The 15993-nt window shown below is 55.0% G+C and overlaps 1 protein-coding gene across 1 annotated transcript; it reads right to left on the minus strand.

Moving 5' to 3' along the window:
* Positions 1-1006: 1006 nt before the first annotated feature.
* On the minus strand, positions 1007-15094 carry PRAP1 (proline rich acidic protein 1). The gene is made up of 5 exons (XM_034775008.1): positions 14745-15094; positions 11509-11563; positions 4172-4230; positions 1347-1450; positions 1007-1255 (listed from the first exon to the last, which is right to left on the minus strand). The coding sequence occupies exons 1-5, from the start codon at positions 14954-14956 to the stop codon at positions 1062-1064; spliced, it is 624 nt and encodes a 207-aa protein (XP_034630899.1). The 5' UTR covers positions 14957-15094; the 3' UTR covers positions 1007-1061.
* Positions 15095-15993: the final 899 nt, after the last annotated feature.

Raw genomic sequence — 15993 nt, forward strand, 5'->3', positions numbered from 1 at the left:
AGACATGGCTACAGTGCCCTGTGCCTGCCTCCCTTCCTGGATTCCCCTCTGGCTGAAGCGTGTGAAGCTGGGAGCAGGTCTGGCTCTAGCAGCTGTCCCTGCATTCTCACGAATGCCCTTCCTTTTCCCACCACTGCTTGCCCTGTGAGTGGGTGCACCTACGGGTGATGAGGTCCCACCCTGGGGAGAGAGTGGCCCCCTTTGCCCCACCCCACACTGGAGGCGGCTTATTTATTAAGCCTTCCAGCTGAGGTTGGTGTCACTAAGGGTATGTCTATGCTGCAATTAGACCTGTGCGGCTGGTGCGTGCCAGCTGACTCGGGCTGGGGGCTGTTTCATTGCAGTGTAGCCATTTGGGCTCAGGCTGCAGCCCGGGTTCTGGGACCCTCCCACCTCACAGGGTTCCAGCAGCCCATAAGCCTGAGTCAGCTGGTATGGGCCAGCCCTGGGTGTCTAGTTGCAGTGTAGACATGTCCCAGAATCCCCAAATTGGGGGGGGGGGCATTCTGTACACAGGGGCTGCCAGCTCGCTGTGGGTGCAAACTGATTCCAGGACTGCTGCAGTTCCAAGCTTTCAGCTGCCCTGAATCAGCATGTAGATACAGTTCAGCACAAACGAATAACAGCAGCAAGCCCCTCTCCAGAAGCAGCTCCCTGCCTAGGGCATTGCTACAGCAAACGCCTCTCCTAGCCCCACGCTGGGGTCACTGGGGGTGCCTGACACTTCACAGCCATGACACTCAGGGAAGGGCAGATTTCATAATGATGCTTGTCCTGCCAAGAGACCTCAGCCAGCCGACCATCTTCCTGCAGCACCTGCCGGTCCCAGCAACTGCCATTTGAGTGATAGCTCAGAGTAGAGCCTGACACAGCCTGAAGCCAGAGCCCTCTTATTATCCAAGACACAGGGTCTGATAGGAAAGGGAGGAGGAGAGGGGCTGGTACACCCCCCATCCTGGGAAGGAAAGGGCCAAGGGAACATACAGCACACTCTTCCATACACTCAGCACAATCCCCTTTTCCTTTATTACTGGTGAGTAGACAGGATCAAATCTCCTCCCCTAGCCATGGTAGAGATGGTCTCTGTCTTCTTCTGGGCCACTGACGGCTTCAGCATACAGTGCCACTATCTGCACAGGGCCTTCCTCTTCCAGAGCAGCATCTGGGGGGTGGTAGATGTGGTCTCGGTCTTCCTCCGGCACCGCTGCAGACTTGGCACCCAGTGGGGCTGGCGGGTCTCCAGCACTCCTGGGCGCTGCAAATGGAGGAGGCAGGAAGAGCGTTAGCTTTCTGGGCATGCTGATGATGCCAGCGGGAGAAAGAGTGTCATCCCTCAGCTTGCTTACCTCTTCCGCCTTGTGCGTCACTAGACAACAGCCTCATTCCGGGATCAATATCCACTGTTTGTTCTTCATCCTCGGGTGGCTCAATAGCTCTTATGCCCAGAATACTGGAAAAAAGAAATATTAATAATAATAGTTAGCTCTTATATAGCCCTTTCCAGCTATGCTTTACAAAGGAGGTCAGCCTCATTGAACAGCTGGGGAAACTGAGGCACTGAGAAGGGAAGTGACTTGCCCAAGGTCACCCAATGGGTCAGTGGCAGAGCTCACAATAGAAGCCAAGTCTCCTGACTCTGAGAGTTTTGTAACCCCCCCCCCCTTCCCCTCCCCAGTTTCTGCCAGGAAATCCCAAACCACATACATGGAGTAATTTGCCTCATTAGCATTTCAAACATCTTCTTGCAGGAACATTTCACCAAAGATCCCCTTAGAAGAGGCTTGGTTCCTTCCCAAGACCTCTACACACTGGTGAGTCTCCACACACATGACCAGAACAGTGCTGCCCCGTTAGGAACATGTCCCATCTCCTACCAGCCATGTGACATTCCCTCACTCTGTGACTGGACAGGAGTAAAGCTGGGTGCATTATTCATTGTGAACAATATTAGATGCACCAGAATTCACTCTGTTTTGTTTGCATAGTCACAGATTGTAGCACTAATAATTATTTGGCCTAATATGCTATTTGCTGTATCGCTTGGTTGGTAATTTTCGCGCAATTCATTCAATGCTATATTTTTATTCGCAATATGTGATTGGATACCTAAGTCACATGGCATTGTTCCTGCTCCTTGACTGGCTACTGAAACCTATTAAACAGGAGAATAAAGAGTAGCCAATAAGGAGTGTTAGGCCAAATAACTGTTAGTGCTACAATTGGTGAGTATTTCAGGATTCAGAAACATTTCCATGGAAACCCAGTGGTCATCTGAATTCTTGCAACTAAAGAACAAATAAACATGAATAGTGTTTGTGAGTAGCAGAGACTTGGGATTTGGATTCATAAATTCATGAACTAGGATTTTCATAACTCAACCAACTTAATTATAAACAGGGGAGAATTCAAAAGGCAAAATGATGACCAGAGGATTAATTTTGGGCCAGTACCAGATACACCAGCATGTTCATTCAAGCTGATTGTTCCTGTGATGCTTGTGAAGAACGAAAATGCCACAGAGAAAAATAAACAAACTCTTTTTTCCACATAATAAAATTACAAGTGTTAGCCACCTGTGAGGATGCAAACATCGTGACTGTTTGATCTGGAAGCAAATAATGAGATGAAATTCACTAGACAATCATAAATCTTAACAATGACTGATATGGAGCCAATGGCTCAGTGGACAAGGGGACTGTGTCTGTTTAGGCCTTTGGTGAATTTGTCCCAGTAGCTCTGTTGTTACATACATTCTGATTTCTGAAGGACACCCCTTTAAAGAGGCCTCTACTCCACCTCTAATTTTGTGCTTGCATCAGATGGCACGTGCAAGTAACAGGATTTAGATCTTTTCCTACCTGCTTGGCAAATACAGAGAGGGTGTGAAACCTACAGATATATATTTATTTTGGCACAGAAGCCAATTAGGAGACATATGCAAATATGCATATATGATCTAATTAGTTAATATTGTCCCAGGACTCAATACACTGCTATGCCCTTCTGAAGGGGTAAATAGTTGTGATTTATTGATATCACGTGACTGTTTTCAGCCAATCACAAGCCAGGGTTTTCTACTCTTACAGTGATCACTATTAAAATGTATGCCAAATTTTAGAAAACAAGCCTCAAACAACCCCCCCAAAAGCAATATAATTCTTTTTAAATTTCCTGCAAATTTTATTGTATTTTTTCTTGGAAAACTGTTACTGAAAAATATGTTAGTAAAAAATGTTACTGAAAAATATTTGTTTTTTCAGCGAAAAATTGGGAAATTTGATTGAAAGTGAAATTTTTGCCGTGACATTTTCATTTTTGACAAAAGCCATTTTTTGGCAACATTACTTTTCAATGAAAAAGCTTTGTCATGCTCTAAATAACCCTAACTAACCCCAGATCTTCCATGGGACAATTAATGAAGAGGCGGGATACAGCCAAATGAAAGCAGTCAACCCCCCATGGCAAGTCTGGCCTCACTCATTTTTGCTTGACTGAGGAAAATCTGGGATTACCGGAGAATTCCCTCCACTACAAGAATCACTGGGTGAGGTTCTTTGATCTCTGTAATGTAGGAGGTCAGGCTAGATGATCATATGATCTCTGAATCCATGAAGAATGTGTCAAATAGATAGTAATTCAAAAAGAAAATGCAGAATTTCTTATGCATTGTAGCAGGGCATGGTCCCTCCTGACTGGGGCTTTTCCAGGCTGCACAGTTCCCAGGCCTCCACAGTTCCTCCTGCTGGGGCCTGAGCGCCTTCCTGCCTCCCTGGGTTCTGGGCACTTCTGCAGCTTGCAGAGCCGGCCATCCCTTCTCTGGGCGCAGCTTCCAAAGGCTGGGTTTTTGCATCAGCACGGGTGGGGAATTACATTCACTTCCTCAGGCAATCCATGCAACACTGTCTACCCTAAAAGTCCATTCACGTCTGGCCCATTGTTCAGTACAGTCCTCTGAAGTTCATAACATTTCCCAGTGGTCACATCCCATCAACCCCTACAAAGAGGGGTTACATTAAATCTCGACCCACAGTAAAATGTAACCTTTGCATTTAATACAATGGACCCCAAAGATGCTTAAATTTAATTAGGTAAGGTTTTTCAAGGCTATTGCAAGAAATTGCCATACTGGTCACAGTGACAATGATGATAATATTAACAATAACCATCTTACATTTGCTTCTTAATGTCCTGTTCCAAGGAACCCTCCATTTCTTTGCCTTCTTTCAGAACCTGAAATCAAAGAGCAAGTCAGCAGCAGTGAACCTTCCCCCTTCACTGGACAGCTAATGGCCTCCGGTGGGCACAGAGACAAGCCAAATAAACCTCTCCTGCCTCCCCTGCCCTGGCCAGCAGCTTTGGGCTTCTCTGTGAAATATTCCAGTCCTAGGCGGGTCAGCAGCTGTACCCTCACCGCCCCCATTGCACTGCGGGGGTGACTGATGCGGCTGTGGGACCCGTTCAAGGTTGCACATTCAGCCCGCGACAGATCCTGGAACAAAACGCACCTTTCCTCACCTCCCAGCCTGGCGTTGCACCTAGACCTGCCCTGGCATTACAGCAGTGCAGTGCCAGGACTCTCTGCCAGGGGTAGCTCAGGTGGTAGAGACAGCCGCATTCCCAGTGGGGAGCTATCCAGAGGGGCCTTGTGTGTGGAGGGGAACTGACGGATCTCGTTGTGGGCCAGGAGGGTGGTGGACCAGGGGAACATGGAATAACTGTGACACTGGGTATGTTGGGTTATTTTATGTTAGGGAGTCAGGGCAGTGGAATATGCACCACTGTGTAAGGACCAGATTGGGTTGGGAGGAGTCCCCGCACAGCAGAGGTAACTGGCATGCCTTCCCACCCCATCTCTGCCAGTGGGCAGCGAGTGATGCCCTGTTGCAGGCCAGCAGCGTGTTTCCCTCACACCAGCGGCCCAAGGGCTCGCAGCAGAGAAACGCAGTCTTCTCACAGCTCAGCCAGTACACGCTCTGCCTCTTGGAGTGGGGAGCCGGGACTCCTTCAGCTCCGATCTGGAAGGAGCTGCCGTTGCTGCATGAAGGCCGGGGCGATGCAGCCTGCAGTGACAGTCATTTCATACTTGTGCAGTACTTTCATCAGGTCAGAGCAAGGCCTTAGCAAGGTACCTGCCAACACCACAGTCACTAGCAAGGCTCAGGCCAGGCCTCGCAGCCACTTTCACACACTCCTGCCATGGAGCAGAAGGGGGGACTCTCCAGCTGGCCTCGGTGCTGGCCTGGCGCACCAGGATATTTGTCTCGGTAGCAAAGCAAATCTGATGAACCAAGTCAGCATCCTATGCTTGTCCATGGGCACAAACCCCGGGTACTTCTCCTCAAGGGCACCAGCTGCGCTGTGTGAGCGAGAGGGGCCAGGCACCAGCTGCGTCTGTCCATGCTGAGGGGAATGATGAGCTGTATAAGGCAGGAGTGCCGCTATCATTCAGACGAGCACGTGCTGGGGCAGAGCCAGGCCTCACGAGGCCCTGTGAGCAGCCTGTGACAAGCGCTGGTTTGGTATTAAGTAGAGGGGCAACTGGCACATTCCCATGCTCTCAGCCTGGCGCAGAGCCTACAGTCGCTCCACAGTGGTGGTGAATAGCCCTGCTCCCACTGCCTGCTGCTGGGGTGAGTTGAGGTGAGGAGCTAGCGCATCCCCTGCATCCTCCCTGGACTGCGGCACATGAAGCGAGAGGGTCCCAATGCATTGGCTGCACCCACCTTCTCTCTGCGCCCCTCCCCCAGACGCCCATCCCCTGTCCCCATGACTCACTATCCCAACGAGCCCTCTGAACCCCATGACCCCTCCATAGAGCTCCCTTTCTCCCTTCTCTCTGCGCCCTCCAATGGGCAGCCACCCTATCCTGCACCCCCCACCTCCTTTCGCGGGGCATGGCAGCTTTGCAGGCCCCTGACTGCTCCTGCTCCAAGCGCATACTGGGCCGCAGCCCCAGAATGCCTCTCCTTTAACTCACCAGCTAGCGGGGCCTGCAGAACGCTTGCTGTGGGAAACTGGGCCCAGCAGTAGGTCCGTGGCACAGGGAACGGGGTGGAGGTGATTACTAAAAGGCCTGGAGCAGGGAGGTTTGGGTGGCACTGGGCATCACAGACCTTTGGAGGTGTATCTGAGCCAAACCTCCAGCTGTGCAGTAGTTAGCCCTCGTCCTGCCTCCCATTCTCCTGGGATGGGCACTCATTTTGGAGGGGAGGAACCTTCTGAGAGCCAAAATAGCTGGCCATTTGCAAGTCTGATTACAAACTCAACCCCGAGCCCTCCCAATGGGCAGTATCTTCCAGAGCAGGAGAAGTCATTGGGAAGAGTTTTCTTTCTCCTCCTTTCAGTAAGGAAATAAAGTAGCTGGGGTACAATTTCCAAACGTGCCTAAGTGCACACGTATGACTTGCTATGACACTCCGGCTCCAAAGTGCCTTTTGAAAAATGAGACTTGATGTTTCTAAGTCAGTTAGGTGCTTTTGAAAATGTTCCCCTTGATCTCATCCGCAGAGGATCCTCTCCTGCGTGGCCTCAGGGATCTGTGTCCCCTCCAGAGATTTGCATTATTTGGGGTGTCGTTGTTTCCACTGGCCAATGAGATGACTTTCTGGTCTCTGAGCTCATTGGCAGCTGGGCTTTTGTGGGAAAAAGAAATGATGCCTCTGCTGGAGGCCTCAGGGTCCTGCCATACCCGTCCCAGGAAAGGAGCAATAGAGGAGTCTTTCAGGCAGCCTAGAGTGGCTGTAGGGGAAGCAGTCAATCAGAGCGCAGGAGGGCCATATAAAAAGGAGCTGCAGTGCAGTGCAGTGCATAGGCAGTTTCTTGCTGGAGCTAGTGGAGTGCAGATGGTGCTCCTGGCTGGCCAAAGGGAACTGCAGTACCAGGGACAGCTCAGTTCTGGCAGGGACCGGGGGTATGGGAAACAAGACCTCCTGGCTGACTGCTGGGCTTGACACATAAGAGCCCTGAGGTAAGGGAGAAACACTGATGAAGACTCTGGCTGTGGGGAAGTGGCCTAGGGAACTAAAAGCAGTTTGTTAAAAGGACATGGTGGCACATAGCTGCTATTCTTAGGGTGCTTGGGCTGGGACCCCATAGGCCACTGGGGAAGTGTCCTCAGGGCCGGTGCAACCACTAGGTGAACTAGGCGCTTGCCTAGGGCGCCAAGTGGTTGGGGGCGTCCAAGATTTTTCCTCCCTCCCCTCCCTTCCCCTCACACAGAGTGTGGCGTGGTTCATTGGGCACCTGGCCTGATTTAGCCGCTCCCATTGGCCTCCAGCAGGCAGAGTCCCTCCCCCCTCTCCTTGCCTCAGCCTCACTTCACCAGCACGCTGCGAGGGAGGGGCTGTGGGCTCCGCAACCTGTTTGTTTTGGCTCCACGTGGAGCCAGCAGCTGGAGCGGCATGGTGGTAAGGAGTCCCGGGGGGGGGGGGGGGGGGAGGGTTGGATGGGTTGGGAGTTCTGGGGGGGTCTCTCAGGGGGCAGGGAGTGGTTGGATGGGGCGTGGGAGTCCCGGAGGTCTGTCTGGGGGTGGGGGTGTGGATAAGGGTTGGGGCAGCCAGGGGACAGGTAGGGGGTAGGGTCCTAGGGGGGCAGGTAGGGGCAGGGGTCCCAGGAGGGGGCAGCAAGGGGTCAAGGAGCGGGGGGGGTTGGATGTTCTGAGGGGGGTGGGAAGTGGGAGGGAGTGGATGTGGGTGGGGCTCTCCCCCCATTCTATTTTTTGATTGTTGAAATGTGGTAACCCTAAAAAAGCGGTGCCCTGGCTCAGCAGGGAGAAGCTGCTTTCCAGAGGCACCGGAGAGCCAGAGCGTGGGCTTGCGGGGGTGGCGAGCCCCAGCCAGGGAGGAGCCGGTGTGGCCCGGGGGGCAGCAGCCCTGAAAAGGCGGCGGCACCACTAGCGGGGAACAGCCGTGCCTCCTGCCCAGGCTGTTGCCCGGTGCGCCCTCCCCCCCCTCGCTCCCGGGGGCTCCTGTAGGCTGCAGCAGTTGCATGTGGTCAGTGGCCCCCATGCGCCCCCCCCGGTTCTCCCCTCACTGTGCTCGGGCTCTACGGCTCCCAGGCATGTGAGCTACCAGGGTGCAGGGCCCTGAGCCTACTCTGGGAGGGGTAGCGGCAGTGGAGGCTCACACTCCCGGGAGCTGCAGAGCCTGAGCATGGCAGGGGGGAGCCGGGAGGCACCCGGGGGCTGCCACCCGCATGCATCCACTGCAGGAGCCCCTGGGGGGAGGGTGCCAGGTGCGTTGCAGCCCGGCCAGGCGCACCCCCCAGCTTACCCCTCACCGCGCTCGGGTTCTGCGGCTCCTGGGCGTGTGAGCCGCCACTGGCCCTCCCGGAGCAGGCTCAGGGCCCTGCACCCCGGCGGCGACTCACATGCCCAGGAGCTGCAGAGCCTGAGCACGGCGAGGGGGCAGCCGGGGGCGCATGTGGGGCCTGCATCCGCTGCAGCCTGTAGGAGCCCCTGGGGGGGGTGCCCGGCCGCAGCCTGGGCAGGAGGGGCGGGGGGCGCAGCTGCTCCCTGCTAGCTGTGCCACCACTTTTGCAGGGCTGCTGCCCCCCTGAGCCGCGCTGGCTCCTCCATGCCTGGGGCTCGCCGCCCCCGCAAGCCAATGCTCTGGCTCTCCGGTGCCTCCAGAAGGCAGCTCCTCCCTGCCAAACTGCTGCAGCGGCCCAAGCCCGGCAAAGCCAGTGAGTGGACTCGGGGCGCAGACCACTGGGGTGGGGTGGGGTGGGGGGGCTGTGCACCCTGCAGGGGAGTTCAGGGGGCGGGGAGGGGGAACCTGGTCTGGGGAGCAGCCCCTGGGCACGGCTGGCCCCTGGGGTCTATAAAGGCTCGTTGGGATTTGCCCCTCAATGAACCAATGTGCAGGGGGGCGCAAGGTGGAAGTTTCGCCTAGGGTGCAAAATATCCTTGTACCGGCCTTGAGTGTCCTATAATTGGACAGCAATAAACCTCTAGAAGGGGATCTGAACTAATCAGTAGACCAGCTGAAGAGCTGGGGCCAGAAGGGCCCAGAGAGGGCAAAACCATTGCCTCCAGCAAGGAAGCCGTGGGGGTAAGGCCTGATACCAGGGCTGGGACTGTTTAAAGATTGCAGACACACCCAACCAGAAGGGGCACTTGCTGTTACACAGGCTCCCAGGCCGATGTCTCTCTGGGCCAAGTACACTGATGGTTCAAGTAACACACGGGGCATGATTCTCATTTGCACCGAGGCCCCTTACTGCTCTGGCTATGTAACGGGGCCTTTCAGTGGGTGTATGTTACCTTTACATGCACTGTAAGGCCCAGTAAAGGGGCTTCAGTGTAAATGAGAATCTGGCCCACTGGATGTTAGTGGGGGGAGTAGAGAAGGTGTGTTGCTCGTACATTCAGTGGGTGAGCAAGAGGCAAGAGCCAGGGAAAAGCAGCTACCAGTGGGCTGTTATCCAGCAGCCATGCCACCCACCTTCCCTGGTTTGGAGAACTCCCCACAATTTCAGCTTCCCAGACTCTGGCATGGGCAGGATGCTGCTGCCCCTTCACACACACAAATGTGGACCTGGGACCACATTTGTGCTTTCTGCATGCAGTGGCCCTGGCTCCCCACTCACTGCAGGACCCTCTGTAAAACTGCCTCTAGTTTCTCATTCCTCGTCCTCTGCTGTGGGCCTTTGGTTAGGACATTCTAACCGTGCAGAAGCTGACTTTGTTTGCAGTATAGTGTCAAAGGGGTTTTGTTTCACAGAGAGTGCCAACTGGCTGGCAAAGAATGCTAGGCCCAAACCAAAGCACTGTTGCTAAAAATGCTATGGTGGATTGAAAGCTGAACCCAGATCACAACTTCACATGTGGCTCCTACCGCTCCAGTGGGTGGAACCAAGCACTTGGACTTGAACCCTGGGGACATTTCATTCTGGGTCCAAACTTTGCAGCCTGCCTTCATCTAGGGTGACCACCCATCCCTAATCGAGCAGGACAGTCCCAAAATGTACATTTCAAGTCCCGGTCCCGGGCTGTATGACTCCAGGACAGCATTTGTCCCTGATTCCCTATGGCGCTGCTCTGCATCTGCCCAAGGCTCAGGGGTGGTGCCAGCCTCTTCTTGGTGGTGGACTGAGGAGGGCCTTAGCCCCCCTCGCATGAGGCCCCACCCCCTGCTCCGTCTCTTCCCCCCAAGGCCCCGCCCCTGGCCAGGCCAGAAGTCACAGCCAAGCAATAGTAAGAGCCACCCAGGAAGCCTGGACCGCTCTGGGGAGCTGTGGATCCTCCACCTGCCCTGGGCAGCAAGCCCCGGGGGGCAGGGACTTCGCTCAGGCACTCCAGGCCCCTGCCCAGAGCAGGTGGAGGGGCCAGGGCTCCTCTTACTACTGCCCAGCTCTGGCTTCTGGCCTGGCTGGGGGTGGGGCATCAGGGGGAAGAGGAAGAGCAGGGTGGGGCCATGGAGGGAGGCAGCATGTGTCCCACTTTTGCATTTTGAAAAGGTGGTCACCCTTCCCTCATGTCGACAATGAACCAAACCAAAGGCCAGGATCCAAACATGCCCCAACTCTGCAGCACTTGGAATCCAGATCTAGAGCCATAATTTGCACTTGGGACTCCCCTTCATTTCCTCAACAAAACCCAAGCAGCTGGCCCTTGGGGGAGTGAGGCTCGTAGCTGCTCTGACGGGCTGGAGCATAGGTGGTAATATTACAAGTGAATTCAGCCAGGGGGGTCTTGCTCACATGCTCAGGGTCTAACCAATCACCATATTTGGCACTAGGAAGGAATTTCCCCCGGGTCTGATTGGTAGAGACCCTACAGGGTTTTCACCTCCCTCTGCAGCACGGGTCACTTGCGGGTTTGCACTAGAGTAAATGGTGGATTCTCTGTAACTTGAAATCTTTAAATCAAGACTTCACTAACTCAGCCAGAGGTTAGGGGCCTACTACAGGAGTGGGTGGGTGAGGTTCTGTGGCCTATGATATGCAGGAGGTCAGACAAGATGATCATGATAGTCCCTTCTGGCCTGACAGTCTATGAGAGCAAGAGCTAAGGTCATTCTGCTTCTCACGGCTACCTTGAGCCCTGCTCTGTAAGGCAGTGCAGGCAGGGGCCCCGTGACTCTCAGCACTCTCACACACGCTTGGTAATTCAGAGTGACAGAGGTGTTAAGGAGATCATCAAGCATTCAGCGGTGTGCTGCTTGCACAACATGCTTCGGCAGAAATATTTGAGCTGAGCAACAAATGCACCGCGGATATCAACATTGGCAGTGGGGCAGTCAGGGCTGGAAAGGGATGACAGATGCTGCCTTCCCACATGAACCAGGGTATGTATCAGTCCAGGATCCTATTAGGATCTGGCACAGAGGATGTTACATCACCTTGAGCCAGCTAGATGGAGAATGAATTGCAGATCCTCCTGAGCTATTGTGTGGGCTCAAAGGGAAGTTCCTGCAAAGCGGTGCCCATGCCTATTGCGAGCACATGGAAGGGCCGTGATCATGGAGCGCAACAGACAGAACTGAGAGGAGTTTGGTGCAGACCTACCTGGGATGTGCTGTCGACTTGCAGAAGAACAGCCAAGCCGATGCCAACGAGGAGCCTGGAAGGATTCCGGGAAGGAGACTGTTAATTTTGGCAAAACAAATCCATTGGTGCTGCACCTGCCCCATGGCTGTGTCTGTCTGTCTGCTCCATTGGCTTCCACTAAACAGGTTCAGAAGTTCTAGGGCTATTGCTATTTCTAGCAGAGTTCCACAGGATGGCTGACACCAGTAATTTATGACTCTCCATGTGTGTCTGGGGAGACTGCCTGTCACTGAGAGAGGTTTGCTATATGGGCAACTCCACAGTGAAGGTTGTGTTGAGTTTCCATTTTAAACCGGGGCTGACCCTCTTTGTGTGTATAGTCTGGGAGGGAAGATGGACTCTAAATAACTTTGACGTAACTCTAGTAAGTGGTGAGTTGCTATTCCTCTGAAATGGGCCCTTTGGGAAAACTGTCCTGGCGCATCAGCTCGCTTTCGTGTCACGCTAGCTAAAAAAGCATAGCCACGCCCCCTCCTCCCCATAGACTGCGAACTGCTCAGACACAGGGCGACAACCCTGAGGGAGCAGTTTAGGGTGAACACTCAGGAGAGCAGTTTGTGGAGAGCACCACGGGGGACAACCCACGGGACAGAGGATTAGGGGGAGCACCCTGGGGTGGAACGACAGGAATCCTGTAGAAAAATTAGTCTGTGATCATGTTATTAAAGATTGTCTCATAATGCACATGCATGAGGAGATCAAATTAAGGTTGCATAAAGAAAGGCAACCTTCATTCTGGCATCTCCTAGCTTTTCAGAGCCTGGCTTTGCAGTCTTAATTCTTTACGCATAGTTTTTTTGTGAGTAATAACCTCGAGAGCCTTGTCTGCCAGGGCTGGATAGTGCAAGGTGGAGTCAGGTGTTCACCGGGTGACAGCATGACCCAGCCCCTCGGCCTCTGCCTAGACCAGTGTCTGATTAAAGCCTTACGTTGGTGCTAGGCTAGCTGGGAAGGTGCGGAACCCCTAACCCAGTCTGATCAGAGCGCAGTCCCATTCCCGCTGGAACTGATAGGGCAGAAGAGATTAGCAGGCTGGCCTAAGTTAGCTGTGATGTCCCCTCACATAGACACTACTAGAAATGGACGACCTCCCCCTCCCCCCTATGGCAGGATCTTAGCAGTGGCAACTAAATGTACAACAGTGTAAAATTGCTGCTGCTGCCCCAAGGGAGGTGGGGTCAGAGGGGCGGGGCGGAGACTGGCTGCCCTCTGCAATACCACTAACCACGTGGCTGGCAAGAGCTCACGCTGCTGCTGCTGCTGCAGCCTCTGGGCCTCCCAACAGCTTGGCAGAGGGAGTCCGGAGGCTGAGGGAGAGCCTGGCCATGAGCTAAGCTCCATGCCGTGGGAGGTGGCAGTGTTTCTCATGAGAGCTTTGTCTGAAAGAGGAGAGGGGGAGCCTTTGCCATGGGCGTGGCTGTGTGTGTGCTCACACCTGCCCTTTGTAACTGCAGACTCAATGGGACGCCAGTCACCCGATCAAAGTGCTAAAGCAGCTGGCTGGGTAAGGGTGGAGGCACACCCACGGCTCAGGTACGCAGCTCCCGTCTCTACCGTAGGAATGGCTGCAGGGCCTGCCAATGGCTGCATAGCCCGGCTGCCAGACAGGGACATTGGACAGCAAATAGTACTTGCCAGGACCTTGCCACTGGTTGCCGTGCAGATTCAGGGACACACATCTGGCCAGGTGCTAATGACTCTCACCACTGTTAGGAAGATGGGCCCGAGCAGCAAAGTACCCCCAGTTCAGGGCCCCTCTCCAATTACCACCAGGGCACTTGCCTGTACGTGCACCATCAGGGCAGGCGGGCCGCGATGTCCCGGGCTGGGGGTGGGAGGGGGGGGCAGAGAGGCACATTCCCACTGAGCCTGGCCCCAGTGGTTGCATGGGACTGAGATCCCAGGGGGAGGGATGGTGACACGGCAATAGAGGCTGTGAGTCTCCAGGACACTGGGCACCAGCAGCTCCAGAAATCGGCAGGTAACTAAGTGCTGCTCAGCTGTCAGTATCAACTCATCCCATCTCCCCTCCACAGACTGAGGACCACCCCTCCCCCCCGGGGGGCAGGGCAGGGCCGGCTCCAGGGTTTTGGCCGCCCCAAGCAGCCAAAAAAAAAAAAAAAGCCGCGATTGTGATCTGCGGCGGCAATTCAGCGGGAGGTCCTTTGCTCCCAGCGGGCGTGAGGGACCGTCCGCCGAATTGCCGCCGAATACCTGGATGTGCCACCCCTCTCCAGAGCGGCCGCCCCAAGCACCTGCTTGCCAGGCTGGTGCCTGGAGCCGGCCCTGAGTCGGGGCATGGCAGCATGGGGGCATGGAGTCTGGTGTGAGTGGTCTTGGCTCCCTGGGCTGAGCCCCCTCCCCTCACAGGAAAGCCAAACCCCCTGAGGGAGCAACTTCCCTGTCCCAGCATGGGTCCGGCGTCACAGACCCAGAGAGGTTAGGACCAGAAGGGCCCATTCTGATCATCCTGTGTGAGCTCCTGCAAGATAGGGCTGGCTGCAGGGGTCATGGGGTGGGCTTGTGGAAGGACTGCCGTCACCCAGGCACGGTACCTCCCTTTTGTGGAACCCAGCTCTAAGCAGGGCTCCAGGCAAGGCAGATGTGGGCCTGGGAGGCCCCGGATTAACTCAAGTGGGGCTGGGAGGGAAGGTACTGAATTAAGGTGGGGCTGGGAGTGCCTGGGCTGGCTGCTGGGCAGGCGTGGGCTAAGAGAGGGCACAGCTGGACTCAGGGACACCCTGACACCATCCACAGGGCTGTACCCCACTGGGTGTCAGTCGATCTCAGGTGAGGGGCCATGATCGCATCCTCTGCTGCACAGGGGGGAACTGGCGATGCTGTGACCATCACTCACACTGGGGTGGAGGGCGGGGGGGTCAACAAGCAGGAGACTCCAACCCCCCGATTTCATCATTAACATATAAATCTCCTGATTTTGGGGTCTGGCTTGTGATTTCTGAGTACTTGGTGGGGGGCTGCTATGGCCATGGGGGAATTATGGCTCATGGGGCCAAGGCCCCCCAGACCCGGAGCCCAGTGCACTGCCCAGCCCTGTGTGCCAGAGAGACGTCACACCTGTTGTTCCTCATGGCCCATACAACAGAAGAACCCATTCACCAACCCAGTGTGGTCATTCTCCAGCTGCTGTGCTCCAAACTGGTGCCACCCAGTAAGGAAGGGAAGGGTCTTACCAGGCCATGTCTGTTCTCCCTACAGCAGCACGGGCAGAGAACTCCGGTGGCTGGGGCTGATGTGCGGCGGCCACTTCCTGCCTTTTACTGTGCAGACCGTCCAGAGTCCAGGAGCTGATTACAGGCCCTGATCTGCGAGTGCTGAGCTCCCTTTGCTCCCAGGAAGGGCATGGGGGCTGGCGGTGCAGAAGCAGAAGCCTCTTCGCAGGCATGTAGCACCATGCAGGATCCGGCCTGCTACCCTTTGCCCCTTAGGCTGGGCTCTGCATAGGGGCCCATTCTGATCCCCATGGATATTCTCCCTGCCCTGCCTTCCCGACACCCTGAGCAGTTGCTCGCCCTTCGCTCACAGCCACTCCTTTGCAGAGTCAGCAATGCAGCACGAAGGAGTCCAAGGCAAATCTCCCAGCTGGGGAGGGCAGTGGCTGGCTCCCAAGGAGGCAGCTGTCTCTGCAGAGAGCCCTGGTTGACTGGAGGGGCCCACTCCAACTATCAGACCAGCCCGGCACAGGGAGCTCCTGCCCATGCACAGCTCCCACTCAGAACAGGACACAGGCCTGGGGATCTGCTGCCTGGCTCTAAGAGCAGAGCTGGGCCTGGGTACCTGGGTATGTGAAGACGGGAGGGAGATGCAGTTTTGCTTCCATTAATTATTCCACAATTAATTTGCATCTGTTCATGAAGAGCAGTTTCTCATCTTACAAGAAGTGAGGTGTAGATTTTTCTGGCTGTCCAGTTAGCATTGCACACACTGCAGGGCAAGATGGGGCACTGGTTTGAAAGGGGCAACGGTCACATTGTCATGGAATAATCTGATCCAGGGGCAGGATCTGGGGATCAGGATGGGGGGGGATAGAAGATGTGTGGGAGAGGAAAGGGGGCAGAAGCAGAGGAGAAGGGGAGGGGCAGGCACCCAGAGGAGGGGATAGAAGCAGGAGTGGGGATGGGGCAGGTGCTGGGAAGATAGGAGCAGAAGGGAACTGGGGCAAAAGGGAAAGAATAGCATGTGATCATGTAATTACAGACTGTCTCATAATGTATCTGCACAAGGGGGCAGAGTTAAGGTTGCAGCGCTGGGCGGGGCAGTGTGGTTGTTAATGGGGCATGGCTGTTCCAGGTGATAGCCTGGACTGGGACCACGGAGTTGGGATTCAGTGACCGGTCAGGGCCGCTCTTTGTTTCCTCTACTCATTTCTCCCCTCACCCCCGCCATGTTAGCGTGGCTTTGCTGATTCACATGGGCAGTCTG

This window comes from Trachemys scripta, chromosome 7 (genome assembly GCF_013100865.1).
Source record: "Trachemys scripta elegans isolate TJP31775 chromosome 7, CAS_Tse_1.0, whole genome shotgun sequence".
NCBI lineage: Eukaryota > Metazoa > Chordata > Testudines > Emydidae > Trachemys > Trachemys scripta.

Bases quoted from the DNA above. Each gene is read 5' to 3' on its own strand.
- PRAP1 (XM_034775008.1), bottom strand. From the start codon at position 14,956: ATGCCTGCGAAGAGGCTTCTGCTTCTGCACCGCCAGCCCCCATGCCCT. The intron at 11,564-14,744 runs GTAAGACCCTTC...GAATCCTTCCAG, and splicing joins GGGAGAACAGACATGGCCTG to GCTCCTCGTTGGCATCGGCT. The intron at 4,231-11,508 runs GTAGGTCTGCAC...CTTTGATTTCAG, and splicing joins AAGTCGACAGCACATCCCAG to GTTCTGAAAGAAGGCAAAGA.